Source organism: Etheostoma spectabile, chromosome 4 (genome assembly GCF_008692095.1).
Source record: "Etheostoma spectabile isolate EspeVRDwgs_2016 chromosome 4, UIUC_Espe_1.0, whole genome shotgun sequence".
NCBI classification, from domain to species: Eukaryota; Metazoa; Chordata; class Actinopteri; order Perciformes; family Percidae; genus Etheostoma; species Etheostoma spectabile.
In genome coordinates this window covers 12,733,038-12,750,250 of record NC_045736.1, presented here as the reverse complement: position 1 = coordinate 12,750,250, position 17,213 = coordinate 12,733,038, and the positions used below count along the sequence as shown (strand labels likewise).

At 40.8% G+C, this 17,213-nt stretch overlaps 1 protein-coding gene across 1 annotated transcript in view; it reads left to right on the top strand.

Annotated features, from left to right (window-relative positions):
- The first annotated feature begins 9,919 nt into the window (after positions 1–9,919).
- Positions 9,920–17,213, top strand: part of LOC116687659 (zinc finger protein 420-like) — a 114,491-nt gene continuing 107,197 nt past the window's right edge. The window contains exons 1-2 of the mRNA XM_032513200.1: positions 9,920–10,019; positions 12,229–12,961. Of these exons, the coding sequence (XP_032369091.1) occupies positions 12,367–12,961 (595 nt within the window). The 5' untranslated portion in view covers positions 9,920–10,019; positions 12,229–12,366. The remainder of the gene's footprint in view (positions 10,020–12,228; positions 12,962–17,213) is intronic.

The following is a 17,213-nucleotide window of genomic DNA, read 5'->3' as shown; positions in this document are numbered from 1 at the left end:
ATGATCAGACAGTAGTTACCAGAGCAGTAGATTGGCTATGCAAAAAACCCGGAGCGTTCTACGAAATGAAAAATAATCGCTCAATCACGCAAATTTGATCATGGGAAGTCAAAATCGTGATCGCGATTAAAATTCGATTAATTGTGCAGCCCTAAAAGATACTATAGCTAGATAGATACTATAGATAGATACTTTATTCATCCCGAAGGAAAATTCAGTGGCAAGACAACATAACATGAACACATATTCACACATATACACATACAGTGCACTCTCTTGAACTATTACAACTTCTTTAGACCTTTTTATGTTACTGTACTTTATTACTGATTTTTTTCCAGTTTCTTGTCAAATTTGGACTATTTCAGGATTTTCTTTCTTGAAAAATTTAATTACTGTGAACTGAATTTCACAGTAAAAGAATTAATGCTTTAAGAAACAAGCACCATGGACTGCTAATTAGCCTGTTAGCTTCTGCCAGAGGCTGCTAGCATATAAAACTCCACTCAAACTGACTAAAACCACGGAAAAATTACGTTAAATCAGACAACACAACACACATTAGAAGAGAGCTGAGACTTTAACGCTAGCAGTTAGCCACGAAGCTAATAACGGAGCTAGCAGTTAGCCACGAAGCTAATAACGGAGCTAGTAGTTAGCCACGAAGCTAACAGCGGAGCTAGTAATTAGCCACGAAGCTAACAGCGGAGCTAGACGTTAGCTTCGTGGCTAACAGCGGAGCTACCAGGTAGCCACGAAGGTGATTGCTGAGCTAGCAGAGGAGCTAGCAGTTAGTCATGAAGCTAATAGCAGAGCTAGAAGTTAGCCACGAAACTAATTAAGGATGCTAACAACGGAGCTAGCCCGGCGTGTTAACGCATGCGCCGCTCGGGCTTCTATTCGCTTATTGCTCGCACGCACTCTGGCTGCCGTGTAACAGAGCAGTTATTAAGATATTTACCTGAACACGTGCGGGTTCACCTGGAGCTCTGTCTCCGAAAAAACTCACCTAGAAGCTCGGCAGCAAACAAAACACACAACTATCCCGCCGCCTGTCCTACACTTCCGGTTTCCTTTGAGCCAGGGCTTTTCAGATTAAAAGTCTAAAAGTCTAAAAGACAGAAGGCTGCCGCCTGCAGGTCATGTAAATAATCACTACTTTTAGCGTGTATAGAGCAGCATATCTCCACCAGACTCCATGTAAATAATCACTACTTTTAGCGTGTATAGAGCAGCATATCTCCACCAGACTCCATGTAAAGCGCCACAGGAAGTTGTTCCTGCCTGTGGCCATCAAACTTTATAACTCCTCCCTCTAAGACACTTAGAGAGGTTGAAACTGGACAATATTATCTGTATTATCTGTTTTGTGCAATAACACTGGCCTGACATGTGACTCAACTGCTACAATTATTATTATTATTATTTTACTTTTTACCATTGCAATTCCTAAATTATACAACAACTTCAACTTCAACTTTATTTATTTGTCATTTTATATGTACAGAGTGCATACAGAACGAAAAAAAAAATTATGTTAATTATGCAAATAATGTATAGTAACATTCTTTTAATTATGTAAATACCGTACATGTCCACACTCCTTATATTTCTTTGTTTGTATTTCTACTCTGATATTTATACTATTTGTGCAACTGCAACACAGAGTTTCCCTTCGGGGATCAATAAAGTATTTCTGATTTTGAAGGCAATTAAAACTTTTAACATATGGTCTTCATTGTTTTTGTAACGGCCTTTAAGCTTCCCCTAGCAAAATTATATTGTATAATGTTTCTTATGTTTGTATTATATACTTTTATATGTCATTAATGTTCTGTTTCCTATTTTTGCAATAAAGATGACATGAAGAAAAAGAAAAAACTCACTGCTGAACAGCTTTGTTTTCATAAATCACATGTGTGAGCCTGCTGGCTCTGGGAGGCGGGGCTTAGGCTCCCATTGGATGTTCCTATCAATAGACATATAAAGAGTAGACGCCGCATCGACCGCTACTGCCTACTGGCGCTGACGAGACGTGGGGCCGCCATCTTGGACCGGTCACCCGCTCCACTCAGTGTAATGAGTTTGGCAGGTGAAATGAGCTGTCAGCGCGTTTAATTAATCAATCTCACTGAATACAAAACTGATTTTCATGTTTTTTTGCTACAAAGGTCATACATTGTGTCATACAGTAGCTATGACACAGGACACATGGTTAGGCGTATTTAATAGCATAGTGGGCGTAACAGTAATAGAATATTCTGTTATGATATAAATTCACCAGACGTCCGAGATCAAAACTGGGAACATAATCCCCAAAAAACCTAATGTTTTTTTAAAAACAGAACAGGGACAGAGGTAATTTTTTCTTCTGTATTTAGTTAGGGACAGACAACCAAAAACGTTATGTTATTAGAGTCTACTTGAAGCTTTTTTATATTTGTCTCTCGCTCTGTCCTCTCTCTCTCACACACAACACACACAACACACACACACACCACACACACACACACACACACACACACACACACACACACACACAGGACTACCCCGTTGTTCTGCATCAATCGCCTCCCGGACCTTGACATTTAGCAGCCCCACTCCCAACACACACACACACACACACACACAGACACACACACACAGACACACACATACACACACACACTAGGGTTGCACGACATTGACAGAATGTGATATTGCAACATCGATATGAATTCCGATATTTCTAAACATATGTAAAATTACAAGTTTTCTTACAACAAGGTTTATTTCAACTGACAGTCAAATTGGACTGGTCCAACATGAATAAATAACTGGACCAGGTTAGAGGACCTGTTCTACTGGTTGGACAGTATAAAATGCATAAATAACTTATAAGAGTAACGTGCAAGTCTTATCAAACAAATCCCAACTAAACCAGAGACAATCCCAATGTAATAACAACATAAGCATACATTAGTGCTGCTTTTGGACCCCCAGATTAATGGTTATACTCACTTATATAACGATGTGCTGTGTAACGATATTGCGTTGATATATCTTTCACCCCTAACAAAGCACGCGTACCAGTACTTATTTAAAGTAGCAGTAGGCCTATAAAATGTAAGTGGCAGTTTTTATTTAAACTGCACATTTACGTGGAAGAATCTCCATTTAAAACTCAGAAAACCTAAATTATGTAGCAATTTTCAAAACATAGATTCAAAATGCTTTACAGAACCCAGAGTTAAAAAGATAAGATAAAAAAATCTGCCGATCTGAGCAGGAATATCCTGCACAGTGCTCTGGCTTCTTGTATCTTCTGCTGCTAAGTAACGAGTATGACCGGTCCAAGATGGCGGCTGGAAATCTCGCGCTCAGGAGCCAATGCGGCGTCTACCCTTTATTATGTCTATGCCGATACACACCTGTTAGCTAGCCGCGAGCTCTATTGTTTACGAAACCCGTTTCCGGTTACAAACGCGGCTCTTAAGCTCGCCTTTACACATCATAAACTCCATAACTAACCCCCCACAGCTTCAGTCCACCAGACACACGGCAGAAGGAAACCGTCTGTTGTCATTTTTACCGAGTACCAACCTAGAAAGCAGAATTACGGCATCAGTGAGTGAGAAAACAAACCGCCATCCTCATCTCCAAAGAGGAGGAAAGTGTCCGTCACCTTGGCACCGTGGTGTACCGATACCCGCACATTGGTTCCGCTTTCTTTGTTTCCCCGCTACGTTAATATTGCCTACCAATAAAATTTGAAATTCGTACTAAACGCTACGCTGATTATTATGTTATCCCTTAAGGGTGTATCACACATTCAAGCTGAAATAAATGTGGAGATATGCTGCTCTATACACGCTAAAAGTAGTAATTATTTACATGGAGTCTGGTGGAGATGTGCTGCTCTATACACGCTAAAAGTAGTGATTATTCACATGGAGTCTGGTGGAGATGTGCTGCTCTATACACGCTAAAAGTAGTGATTATTCACATGGAGTCTGGTGGAGATATGCTGCTCTACACACGCTGAAAGTAGTGATTATTTACATGGAGTCTGGTGGGTTTGGTGATGGTGATTTCGGGGCTGATTCATGTTAAACTAAAAGGATCTTACTCTTTAACTAAAGGTCTATCTCTGTAGGGATCCATCCCATAATATTATTAGAATAATAATCTGAGTCTGTCAGAGACAACAACTGAACCTTTAGTGGACGCAAACTTTACCTTTTAATTAGGAGTTGAATATAAGACACAACCTTGGGTTCAACATGTGGGGGGGGGAGGACACTTCATTTTCTGCAACAATTTGTGTCTTTTCTGCATTGATTTATGGTGCAAATGTCTTTATGTATGTAAAGGAAATATAATAGTTATTTTGAGTAGGCTGCACTGCGGTACATAGTTTTTTATTATGGGGGGGTGTATCAATCCCAGTAAAGAGAGACAACTGATGAATGAAATCATGATATGATCAAATGAACAAATGATGAAACGCATACATTTTTTAAAAAGCATTTAGAAACATTAGACTATATGATGATTGTTTATAGAAACATTTGTTTGCCACATTTTAAATATTTTACAATATGATTGAAAGTATAAAGGACATAATAGTGACCAATAACAATTGATTATTTTTTAGATTTGACATATGAAGTGTTTTAGTCAAATAGTTCAAATATTGATAATCAGAGATGAAATCAGATGAATGTTTTTGTGTTTGAGTCTCAGATCTGCTTCACAGTGCAGAGTGTGTGTGATGGTGAACACACTGAACTTTGATTTCAGCAGCTGATCTTCAGTCAGTGTTTCTGTCCACAGGAGAGACTCTCAGTCCTGCAGAGGACACAGAGACACTGAGGAACCAGACCAGAACCCAAACCCAGGATAGAGAGGCTGAGTGAATGTGGTGTTGAAGGTGTGGAGGTGGATCAGTGAGTCAGAGGAGACTGTGTAGAAGGACAGAGAGCCAGCAGGAACGTCCACATACACTGCTACTCTGTTAGAGACAGAGCAGGAAGTGAGGTCTGTTCCTCTCTTATTGTGCCAGACAGAGTAACCACGTTCATCAGAGCAGACCAGACTCCAGGAATGATCATTATATCCAAACAAACAGTCTCTACTTTCTCCTTTCCTTCTGATTCCTCTGTAACTCACTGATATATTAACCTCTCCTCTCCTCTCGACCTCCCAGTAACAGCGACCAGTCAGACCATCTCTACACAGCAGCTGAGGCCAGAAGTCAAATCTGTCTGGATGATCAGGATATGACTGATCCTCCTTCACATTTGTCACCTTCCTGTTGTTGTCAGACAGTTTGAGGTCTCTGTGTACTGAGTTTCATCAGATGATGGAGTTCTACTATCTGTCCACTAGATGGAGCTAACTGACCATCTAATGAGCTGAAGATCAGCAACTTGTACAGCAGCAGGTTTCTCTCCAAGGGGCCTCCGTGTGACATATTACTTTGATACTTTAAGTACATTTAGCTGTTAATACTTACTACCTTAATATATATTTTTAACCCTACTTGTTTTTGTCTGACATTTACCTTTACATGCACCGCTCCCTCCCTCTTGGGTGAAGAGAACATCTCCAAATGAAAACAATAAAAGCATCTTTCTCCTGACTGCAGCTCGCAAATCAACACAGCAAAAGCTATAAATAATATCAATATCTATACAGTCTATGGGTAATCCCATGCATCCCCTTTATTTCTTTCCAGCTAGAACATAAAGCTTCCAGCATGAAGCCTATCCCACAATCCACTGCAACATGAGGTCACAGGTGGGACGCCGCCTGTGCTCCAGAGACCCGTCGACAAATGTGAGTAGATATTAAATTAATTTATAACGCCGCTGCTTTTGCTGTGTTGATTTGCGAGCTGCAGTCAGGAGAAAGATGCTTTTATTTTTTATTTTGGAGATATTCTCCTCACCCAAGAGGGAGGGAGCGGTGCATGTAAAGGTAAATGTCAGACAAAAACAAGTAGGGTTAAAAATATATATTAAAGTAGTAAATATTAACAGCTAAATGTACTTAAAGTGTCAAAGTAATATGTGACACGGAGGCCCCTTGGAGAGATACCTGCTGCTGTACAAGTTGCTGATCTTCAGCTCATTAGATGGTCAGTTAGCTCCATCTAGTGGACAGATAGTAGAACTCCATCATCTGATGGAACTCAGTACACAGAGACCTCAAACTGTCTGACAACAACAGGAAGGGGACAAATGTGAAGGAGGATCAGTCATATCCTGATCATCCAGACAGATTTGACATCTGGCCTCAGCTGCTGTGTAGAGATGGTCTGACTGGTCGCTGTTACTGGGAGGTCGAGAGGAGAGGAGGGGTTAATATATCAGTGAGTTACAGAGGAATCAGAAGGAAAGGAGACAGTGATGACTGTTTGTTTGGATATAATGATCATTCCTGGAGTCTGTTCTGCTCTGATGAACATGGTTACTCTTTCTGGCACAGTAACAGAAGAACAGACCTCACTTCCTGCTCTGTCTCTAACAGAGTAGCAGTGTATGTGGACGTTCCTGCTGGCTCTCTGTCCTTCTACACAGTCTCCTCTGACTCACTGATCCACCTCCACACCTTCAACACCACATTCACTCAGCCTCTCTATCCTGGGTTTGGGTTCTGGTCTGGTTCCTCAGTGTCTCTGTGTCCTCTGCAGGACTGAGAGTCTCTCCTGTGGACAGAAACACTGACTGAAGACCAGCTGCTGAAATCAAAGTTCAGTCTGTTCACCATCACACACACTCTGCACTGTGAAGCAGATCTGAGACTCAAACACAACAACATTCATCTGATTTCATCTCTGATTATCAACTTTTGAACTGTTTGACTAAAACACTTCATGATATGTCACATCTAAAAAATAATCAACTGGTATTGGTCACTATTATGTCCTTTTATATTTTAAATCATATTGTAATATATTTAAAATGTGGAAAACAAATGTTTCTATAAACAATCATCATATAGTCTAATGTTTCTAAATGCTTTTAATAAAATCTATATGTTTCACCATTTGTTCATTCGATCATATCATGATTTCATTCAACAGTTATCTCTCTTTACTGGGATTGATACCCCCCCCCCATAAAAAAACTATGTACCTCAGTGCAGCCTACTCAAAATAACTATTATATTTCCTTTACATACATAAATACATTTGCACCATAAATTAATGCAGAAAAGACACAAATTGTTGCAGAAAAGGAAGTGTCCCCCCCCCCATGTTGAACCCAAGGTTGTGTCTGTGTTTCAACTCCTAATTAAAAGGTAAAGTTTGCGTCCACTAAAGGTTCAGTTGTTGTCTCTGACAGACTCAGATTATTATTCTAATAGTATTATGGGATGGATCCCTACAGAGATAGACCTTAGTTAAAGAGTAAGATCCTTTTAGTTTAACATGAAACAGAAATCACCATCACCAAACCCACCAGACTCCATGTAAATAATCACTACTTTTAGTGTGTATAGAGCAGCATATCTCCACCAGACTCCATGTAAATAATCACTACTTTTAGTGTGTATAGAGCAGCATATCTCCACCAGACTCCATGTCAATAATCACTACTTTTAGCGTGTATAGAGCAGCATATCTCCACCAGACTCCATGTAAATAATAACCACTTTTAGCGTGTAAAGAGCAGCATATGGTTACATTTATTCAGCTTGAATGTGTGATACACCCTTAAGGGATAACATAATAACCACCGTAGCGTTTAGTACGAATTTCAAATTGTTTTGAGAAGCAATATTAACGTAGCGGGGAAACAAAGAAAGCGGAACCAATGTGCGGGTATCAGTACACCACGGTGCCCAGGTGACGGACACTTTCCTCCTCTTTGGAGACGAGGATGGCGGTTTGTTTTCTCAATCACTGACGCCGTAATTCTGCTTTCCAGGTTGGTACTCGGTTAAATATGACAACAGCCGGTTTCCTTCTGCCGTGTGTCTGGTGGACTGAAGCTGTGGTGGGGTAGTTATGGAGTTTATGATGTGGAAAGGCGAGCTAAAGAGCCGCGTTTGGAACCGCGGGAAACGGGTTTCGTAAACAATAGAGCTCGCGGCTAGCTAACAGGTGTGTACTGCGCAGACTCCAACTGAGCTGGAAGACGTAGATGTGACGTGAGCAACCTGTCTGAAAGTTGTAAGTCTTCTGGTAGCTGTGCAAGATAAATCTCAATCATTCCCAATCTGCAGAGACGGAGAGGTAGGTATGTGTTAGTAGATAACATAGGCACAGGCTAATTACTGCTAACCAACGTGCTAGTTAACATTAACATAGACACAGGCTAATTACTGCTAACTAACATGCTAGTTAACATTAATATAGACACAGGCTAATTACTGCTAACTAACATGCTAGTTAACATTAACATAGGCACAGGCTAATTACTGCTAACTAACATGCTAGTTAATATTAACATAGACACAGGCTAATTACGGCTAACTAACATGCTAGTTAACATAGGGTTGTGTGTGTGATTCTGGGTGCTGGTGCTTCCATTCCCTGGTAATGAGTTATTTTGTGGTTTTTAACGTATCCTGACAGGATTGTTAATGTTAAAATGTTGTTTAACTCTTAAAGGGGAGTTCCTCCTAAAAGTTCTACAGAGTATTAGTAAAGGAATGTATTATAAGTTGAACTATTATCCCCAGGTGTATGATGGTTCATATTTTGACTCTGACGTTGTTTAAATATTTATTTCCAGCCAAAGAGGGTTTTTGATTTCCATGATGACGTTAGTGGAATGGAGGAGTTTTGTAGGTAGAAAGAAGAAATATATGTTATTATTGAAACGGTTCAGTAAGGGTGATATTTATTTTGGTAAGGACGAGACTATTTCTGGGAATTTGAGTGAGGAAGATTTTACCCACTGAAAAATGGGGAGTAAATAAAATGGTGTTACGGTTCTTAAATTGAAGTGAAACATGTTTCCACAAGGGAAATGTTGTTGTTGAGGACTGTTTTATGCTTTTGTATTTTGGAGAATTTGTAATAAACAGAGATTTGGAGACGAGGACGGCGGTTCGTTCTCTCACTCACTGACTCCGTGATTCTGCTTTCCAGGGTTTCTCCTCTGAGAGTTAAGTAGTGAACCCCAATCAAGGAAAATCATTTGTTACCCCGGTTACTCAATTTGAAACTACCCCCTTGGGGCAGACGTCAAGCTGGCAACCGGAGCAGGAAAGGAGGAGGAAGAGGAGGAGCAGCCTGCAGCAGTGAAGGAGGAAGAGGAGGAAGAGCCTGCAGCAGTGAAGGAGGAAGAGGAGCCTGCAGCAGTGAAGGAGGAAGAGGAGGAGCCTGCAGCAGTGAAGGAGGAAGAGGAGGAGCAGCCTGCAGCAGTGAAGGAGGAAGAGGAGGAGCAGCCTGCAGCAGTGAAGGAGGAAGAGGAGGAGGAGCCTGCAGCAGTGAAGGAGGAAGAGGAGGAGCAGCCTGCAGCAGTGAAGGAGGAAGAGGAGGAGTATGTGGTGGAGAAGGTTTTGGACCGCAGAGTGGTGAAGGGAAGAGTAGAGTTTCTGCTGAAATGGAAGGGGTTCTCAGAGTAAGTATGAGTCTAGAATATTAATACTTGGTGTTTTTGGTCCTGAGATATATATATATATATATATATATATATATATACACGCACACATTCTACAGCATAACCTTCGGCATTGTACCATGCCCTCAAAGTTGAAGGTTTGGTATTTTGACACTAATGTGCAGACCCGCAAATAACCTTACAACATGGAAACAGATAAAAGGAATAATCCAAATCAGCAGCTAGAGGGAGAATGTATTTCCTAAAAAACAAAGTGTGAGGAGATGTTCTTCTGTCTGAACTCACCTTTCCAGTGAGAATAACACATGGGAGCCGCAAGACAACCTGGACCTGGACCTTATCACCGAGTACCTGCAGAGACACGAGGAGACGGAGGAGAAGGAGGAGGGCAAGAGGAAAGGTGTCAGGGAGGCCTCGGGAGACTCAGAGGAGCGAGGGAGCAAGAGGAAGAAGGAGGAGGTGAGTGAAGGAAAGAGGTTACTCCAGACTGAAGAGACCAGGAATCTAATCTCAATATTAATTAATGCACACAGAGGGTTTCACACACAGAAAGAGACACACAAACACACACACACAGAGAGAGAGACATACACACACACACAGAGAGACGCGCGCGCACACACACATAGAGAGATACACACACACACACACACACACACACACACCACACACACACACACACACACACACACACAAACAAACACACAGATCTCAATATTAATGAAACACACAGATGCTTTCACAAAGAGACACGCACATAGAGAGAGACGCGCACAAAATTAGAGAGAGATAGAGAGACACACACACACACACACAAACACAAAGAGACACGCACGCGCACACAGAGAGAGACACAGAGAGAGAGAGATTGTCTTGATATTATTACTGTTGCTGTGTTTCTTATTGCGTAGCTGATAGATTTTGAGATTGTTTAATATGACTTGTGCAGCCTCCATATTCTTGTTGTTGATGTTCAGGTTGTTGCCTAGCAACGTGTAATCACCAGTTAACAGACCAGCCTGTGGAGCCACCTGCTTCTCTGTTAAAGGTGTATTACACTGTTTGCTCCGTTATGGATGTATGTGTTGTAATAGATGAGGCTTGTTCTCAGTTTGTGTTACTGAGCAACATGTTACAGTGTTTCCTCTGTTGGTTTTATTGTGGTGCATCGTCATGGTAACAGTTCTTCTGCCACGCTATCAGAAATGGGGCTGATGCACGTTGGCTGCCGCTCACATTACAACTTAACAAGTCTTCAGTAGTACACCAATGACTGAGTGGTTATTGGGCCGTCCAGTTACTCATCATGATGTTGTGTTGATGGACGATGAAACGAGCAGCTCCACCAAAACCATCACCGCGGGAGACGGCTTTGAAACGCAGATACCAAATTCAAGCTAAGAAATGTACATTTAAAGCTAACGTTACATAAACATAAAGAGGCTAGCTAGCTAACTGTTATCCATCTCACGACTTGACTCTTTGCTGTTGGGGCAGACCCCCCCACTGCTAAAAACACCTGAAGGAAACACTGTCACATGTTCATTATTACAGAGAAATGGATATAATTCTTAGTGTTGTTCCTTGTTCTACGCTGGTGGCGATAACATTTAGTTTTGGTAAATAACGTTCATAGTAAGTCAGATGTTTATTAAATTCAATTTTTATTTCAATAACAACAGTTATCTCACTGCGCTTTCCATAAAGAGCAGGTCTAGACCAGACTCTGGGATGTTATTTACAGAAACCCAACAATTCACCAAGAACAAGCACTAGGAGACAGGGGCAAGGAAAAACTTCCTTTAAGAGGCAGAAACCTGGAGCAGAACCATGGCTCAGGGGGATGGTGGGGGGGCGGCATCTATCTTGACCGGTTGGGGGTGAGAGAGAGAGAGAGACATGGAGAATTGTAGCACAGGGTGTCGAGCAGGAACACAGAGGCAGCAGGAGACTCCAACCACACATCCAGACTCCACAGCACCAGAACCACAACCACCTGCAGGAAGTGACAGGAGGAGAGGGGGAGAGAGACAAGACTACGGGAAAGGGAATAAGTCGAGTTAGTAACATGTATTAATGGGATGAGGTTGCATGCAGATGGAGAGGAGGAGGGAGGTGCTGGGTGCATCATGGGAAGTCCCCCAGCAGTCTAGGCCTATAGCAGCATAACAAGGGATGGTTCAGGACTCTTCTGAGCCAGCCCTAACTAATTAATACAAATTGGTTTTAACTACATCTCAGAGATTTGAAAGCAGCAGAACTGAGTAGGCTACAGTTTAATATGTGTATTTATTACAAGTTATATCGTTATCTCGATATTCAACAACGTTAGGGCATGCTGCATAGTGTCACAATATTTTCATCTGTATTTATGTCATCTTTTAGTCTAACTTGTTTAATATGTAAATAGTTTTTTCTTTCTAAATGATCTGATAATGTTGTGGAGCCGTTGTTTTCACCGTGGTTTGACTAGTTTAAAACTGTACCCCCCCCCCCCCACACACCCCCACCAGTAACATTTCTAACTCAAGGCTGAACTGAAAAGTGTGCAAATGATTTAGTGAAATGAAAAAATTTAGAATATTTTAGAACTTATAAAAGTTATGAGAGCAAGGTTGTTCACTAACTCTCTCTCTTTCTCTCTCTCTCGGTTTGTCTGTTGCTATAGAAACGGAGAAGAGGAGAGAGACCAAAATGTCAACACTGTGACAAATCCTTCACAAGATCTGGATCTTTAAAGATTCATCAGAGAGTTCACACTGGAGAGAAGCCATACAGCTGTGATCAATGTGGGGCAGCTTTCACAATGAAGAGATCCCTAATAATACATCAAAGCAGTCATACTGGAGAGAAGCCGTACAGCTGTGATCAATGTGGTAAAACCTTTTCTTGGACTGGTAGCCTAGTAGTCCACCGACGTGTTCACACCGGAGAGAAACCGTACCGGTGTGATCAATGTGGAAAAACCTTTACTAATAGTAGTCACCTTAAATCTCACCAACGTGTTCACACTGGAGAGAAGCCGTACAGCTGTGATCAATGTGGTGAAGCCTTTACTCATAGTTATGACTTTAAAAAACACCAGCTCGTTCACACTGGAGAGAAGCCGTACAGGTGTGATCTATGTGGTAAAACGTTTATTTTGAGCGGTGACCTTAAATCTCACCAGCGTGTTCACACTGGAGAGAAGCCGTTCTCGTGTGAACAATGTGGGAAAACGTTTTCTGGGAGAAGTAGCCTTAAATCTCACCAGCGTGTTCACACTGGAGAGAAGCCGTTCTCGTGTGAACAATGTGGGAAAACGTTTTCTCTGAGTGGTCACCTTACATATCACCGACGTGTTCACACTGGAGAGAAGCCGTTCTCGTGTGAACACTGTGGGAAAACGTTTTCTCAGAGGGGTAACCTTAACTATCACCTGCGCATTCACACTGGAGAGAAGCCGAAATAGTCTGAACAAGTACATTAGCTTTAAACAGAGATGGCAAAAGTGCTCAGTTCCCGTACTCAAGTAGATGTACAGATAATTGTGTTAAAAAATACTCCGGTAAAAGTAGAAGTACTGATTTAACTTCTTTACTCAAGTAAAAGTAACAAAGTAGAGGCTTTGAAAATTTACTTAAAGTATAAAAGTAAAAGTAGCCTTAGATTGACAAAGCTGCCTGGACCAGAAACAAAGGCTCTTTATTCTTTATATGTCATTACCTACATTTTAAATGGCTGACCATAGGTCTAAAACATATATAAAACATATAACTTATTGGGACTCCAGGTTAATAAGATTCTGACCGAGTAGCAAGATATGAATTCAAGTGTTATTTTGTGAGAAGTATGTGTGTATTCCCATCCAATTAGGATCAAGCATCAGTATGAACATGGGGGGGGGGGGGGGGGGTGTAGCTCTGCTATGGCTGTGTGTGGTAATAAAAGAAATAAATAACATCGTAAAGGCTACCATACACAATGCATAGGAATCATACATGCTATTAAATAAAAACAAACCCACTAATAATTACATTATCTTAATGAGCAAGGACGTTCAACAATCGCCATTATATCGAATCAACAGCCAGGTGCAACCTGGGTAAAAGGTGCAACCTAGCGAACGGATGCAACCTAGCTAACGGGTCCAACCTAGCTAACCTAGGTGAAGAACACAAACAAGCTAACTTTGAAATTTGCCAGAACTATAGACCAATATAACCGCTTAAATGAACTGACGACATCAGTTATACGACTTCCAGTTCTCAAAGACGCACACGATCTCAGCTGATTATCCTTCAGACAGCTAGTTTCTTTTTCTTTTCTCTCACTTTTTTCTCTGTGTGCCGTGCGCGCCCGCTGGCGGTGTGAGACGCGTGACCGCGCTATTCTCTGACATGCACTCACAATCACACCTGATAGACATTTAGTACAAAACTAAAGTAACGAGCCAATTTAGTAAAATGTAAGAAGTAGAAAGTACCGATGTTTGTGTTAAAATGTAAGGAGTAACAGTAAAAAGTAACTAAAAAAAATAAATGGTAAAGTAAAAATATCTGAAAAATCTACTTGAGTACAGTAACAAAGTATTTGTACTTCGTTACTTCCCATCTCTGGCTTTAAATAAGCAAAACTACAAAGAGACATATGAAAGTGCAGCTTCAAGAAAAAACAAACAATATCTATCTATCTATCTAGATAGATAGATATAGATTGATATGTGTGTATATGTTAATTTAATCAAGTATCCTGTAATGGATACTTGATTGGGGGTGATGGACATACTCATAGAGAGACGTCTTACTCATTATGAATGGGTCCAGCAGGCTCGGTCTCACGCTGTTACTCTACCAACTGAAGTGCGCCGAGAGTAAGAGGAGAGATCCAAACAGGAACGGCTTTACAGAAGAAATGGGTCATGTAACGCAAACATAAACCATATTGATTTGCTTAGTATTTAGTATTATTAGTATTTACTATTTCCATTATTTACACTTTCAAAATAACAGAAAACAAAAAAATGACGTCTGCAAAAGTTTGGGCCCCCTGCTTTTGGCTAATTCTGGGATTTTTAACCCATGTGTAATCATTTGATCTGTCTTCTTCTTAAATAAACTGAACTGAGTTGAACTTTGACATTTAGTTCCTTCTTATTTTACAGATTTAATCTTTTTTATGACACTCTTATGACATCATAATTCAGTTTATCACAAACATTCAACATCAACACAAGATATGTGGTTTTCATTGGACAAGAAGGGAAAAAACTTGAAAAGTAACTAGAAACTCCCCTTCAGAAAATGGCGTAGTGTTGTGTTGATGTTGTGCGTCCATGTTTGGTTAAAACCTCGGCGCTCTGTATCGACCTCTCTTTCTTTCCCATGAGCTGATGTTTCTGAGGGATAACAGCTGATTCCCGTCCATGTTAATGTCTCCCATTCAGGTCTCAGCTCGCCGCCACAGGGGTCAGACCGTTCTCTTAACACATCCATGGGTCCGACCGCTCCCACACGTTACACTTCTTCTACTTCTTTATAATTGCGCCTTGCAACCAGAGAAGAAGAAGCTGCATACGTTGGCACAAAAAAGAAAGCCCAGGTCTGGTGTAGTGGTTATAGCCGGTATGATTTTTTAAAAATTTTTCTTCCTTTCAGTTTTCATTAGTCAACTTCTTTTTACTCAGTAACGATAGGATTTGTAATGTAGCAAAATACAATCCTTCACTTTAAAATCAAGTACATTTTAAAAACTACTTGAAAAATACACAACAAAACTGTCCAATACAGTAACGTAAGTAATGTATTTCCTTATTTTCGACCTCTGCCAATATCTCACTGTCCAGTGTGTATTAAATGTACCTAACTGAGTGAACAATGTGAGTTTCCCCTCACCACATATACAAATAAAGGGATGTCTTTCTTCTACAACTGTGTTACTTCTTAACATTAATAGAATAATTCTACAATTATTCTATGAATTTCTGGTGTCGATGTGCATTTGATCCGATGACGCCGTGACATCTTCATAACTTCAGAGTCATAGAGTTGTCAGAACCAGTCCAACCTGGTCCCAGAGCCAGTCAGTGTGAGAGAAGTCCCCCATCAGATGATGGAGTTCTACTATCTGTCCACTAGATGGAGCTAACTGACCATCTAATGAGCTAAAGATCAGCAACTTGTACAGCAGCAGGAATCTCTCCAAGTGGCCTCCGTGTGACATATACATCGACGTGTACTTTTACATCTAGCTTTTAATACTGTTGGAGCTAAATCCTGCTCCGGTCTCAGGGTTGATGTGTGAATCCTTTTTATTAAGTAGAATATTCTAGAGACAAATATGGAGTCAAACTAAATTTTTCTGGCACTTTGGCTCTTACACCCCTAGATTTATCCACTAAGGGTGGGGTCTCCAGGTCACAGTGGTGTGATGTGTTTTATTCGTTATCTTTCAGTTGGAATGAGACTGAAAGTATTTGTCCCTCAGTTCAGGACTTGCAAAGCAAAAGATAAGTAGTCTGTTAAAGAGGGACTGAAACCAGACTCAGGAAGCATCCCCAACAATCAATTACTTCCAACACATTTAGGAGAGGCTGAATCATAATGGAATGTACCAGACCACCTTATTTTAGAGAAAAGGAGTATTGCAAACAACTTTATGCATGACCAACATGTCTTCTTTTATTTTGAAATAATGCTTTTGCCTTTTGGCTTAAATGGATAATCTGAATTGCAACTCAAACACAGTGTTTAAACACATATAACATTTTAAATTCCAGCAGGTGGTAATGAGTTCCAGAGATGGGGAGCAGAATGGCTGAATGCCCACACCAGCTACCTATGGAAGCAAATGGTTTGATTCCATGGTGAGGAGCCGTGCCTCAAACTCACTAAGCCTCGCCTCCAGAGCAGCGAATATACTCCATTTATAACATGTACCGTCGTCACTAAAGAAGGAAGAGGAATAGCTAAACATTTGACACACAGAGCAGGAGAGAGCAGGAGAGGGACAGAGATTAGCCATAGCTAATGGCTAAGCTGGAGTAGCTAACAGCGTTCTAACAACTGTGTGATCAGAGAGGGAGTCGCTGTAAAATAATGAAACTATAAGTGCTTGAGTATAACCAGTGTTTAAATACAATCAGGCACTCAGCCACCAGACTTAAGCAATAAAGCAGAGGTGAGTAAGATTTTGCTGGAGCATAAAAATATTGTCCGTGAGATTGGAGCACCGGAAATGAGACAATACGCTTACCGTAAACATCATCATTACATACCTCTTCACTGAGGCTTATGGAATTTAATCTCTCCTGGCCACTTCTTAAACCCCCCCCCCCCCTTGTTTGTTAAGCGTCCTTGGGTTTGTGAAAGGCGCTATATAAGTCAAAATTATTATTATTATTATTATTATTATTATTATTATCCCGTCACAAGGTAACAAGACTTTGTTTCAGCACCATGGACAGAGTTCCCTCTGTTTTAGTAACAAGGCTCTGTTTCAGCATCATGGAGAGCCCCCTCTGTTTAAATAACAAGGCTCGGTTTCAGCACCATGAGGTAAGCAATTTATGCGGAACATGTCTGATTCGGCCGCTTTAATAAAAAAAACAAACAGCGAAATCCATCGTCGGCCCACTAAAATGACAATAACAAGCGTGGGAGCTGCCTAGCCAGA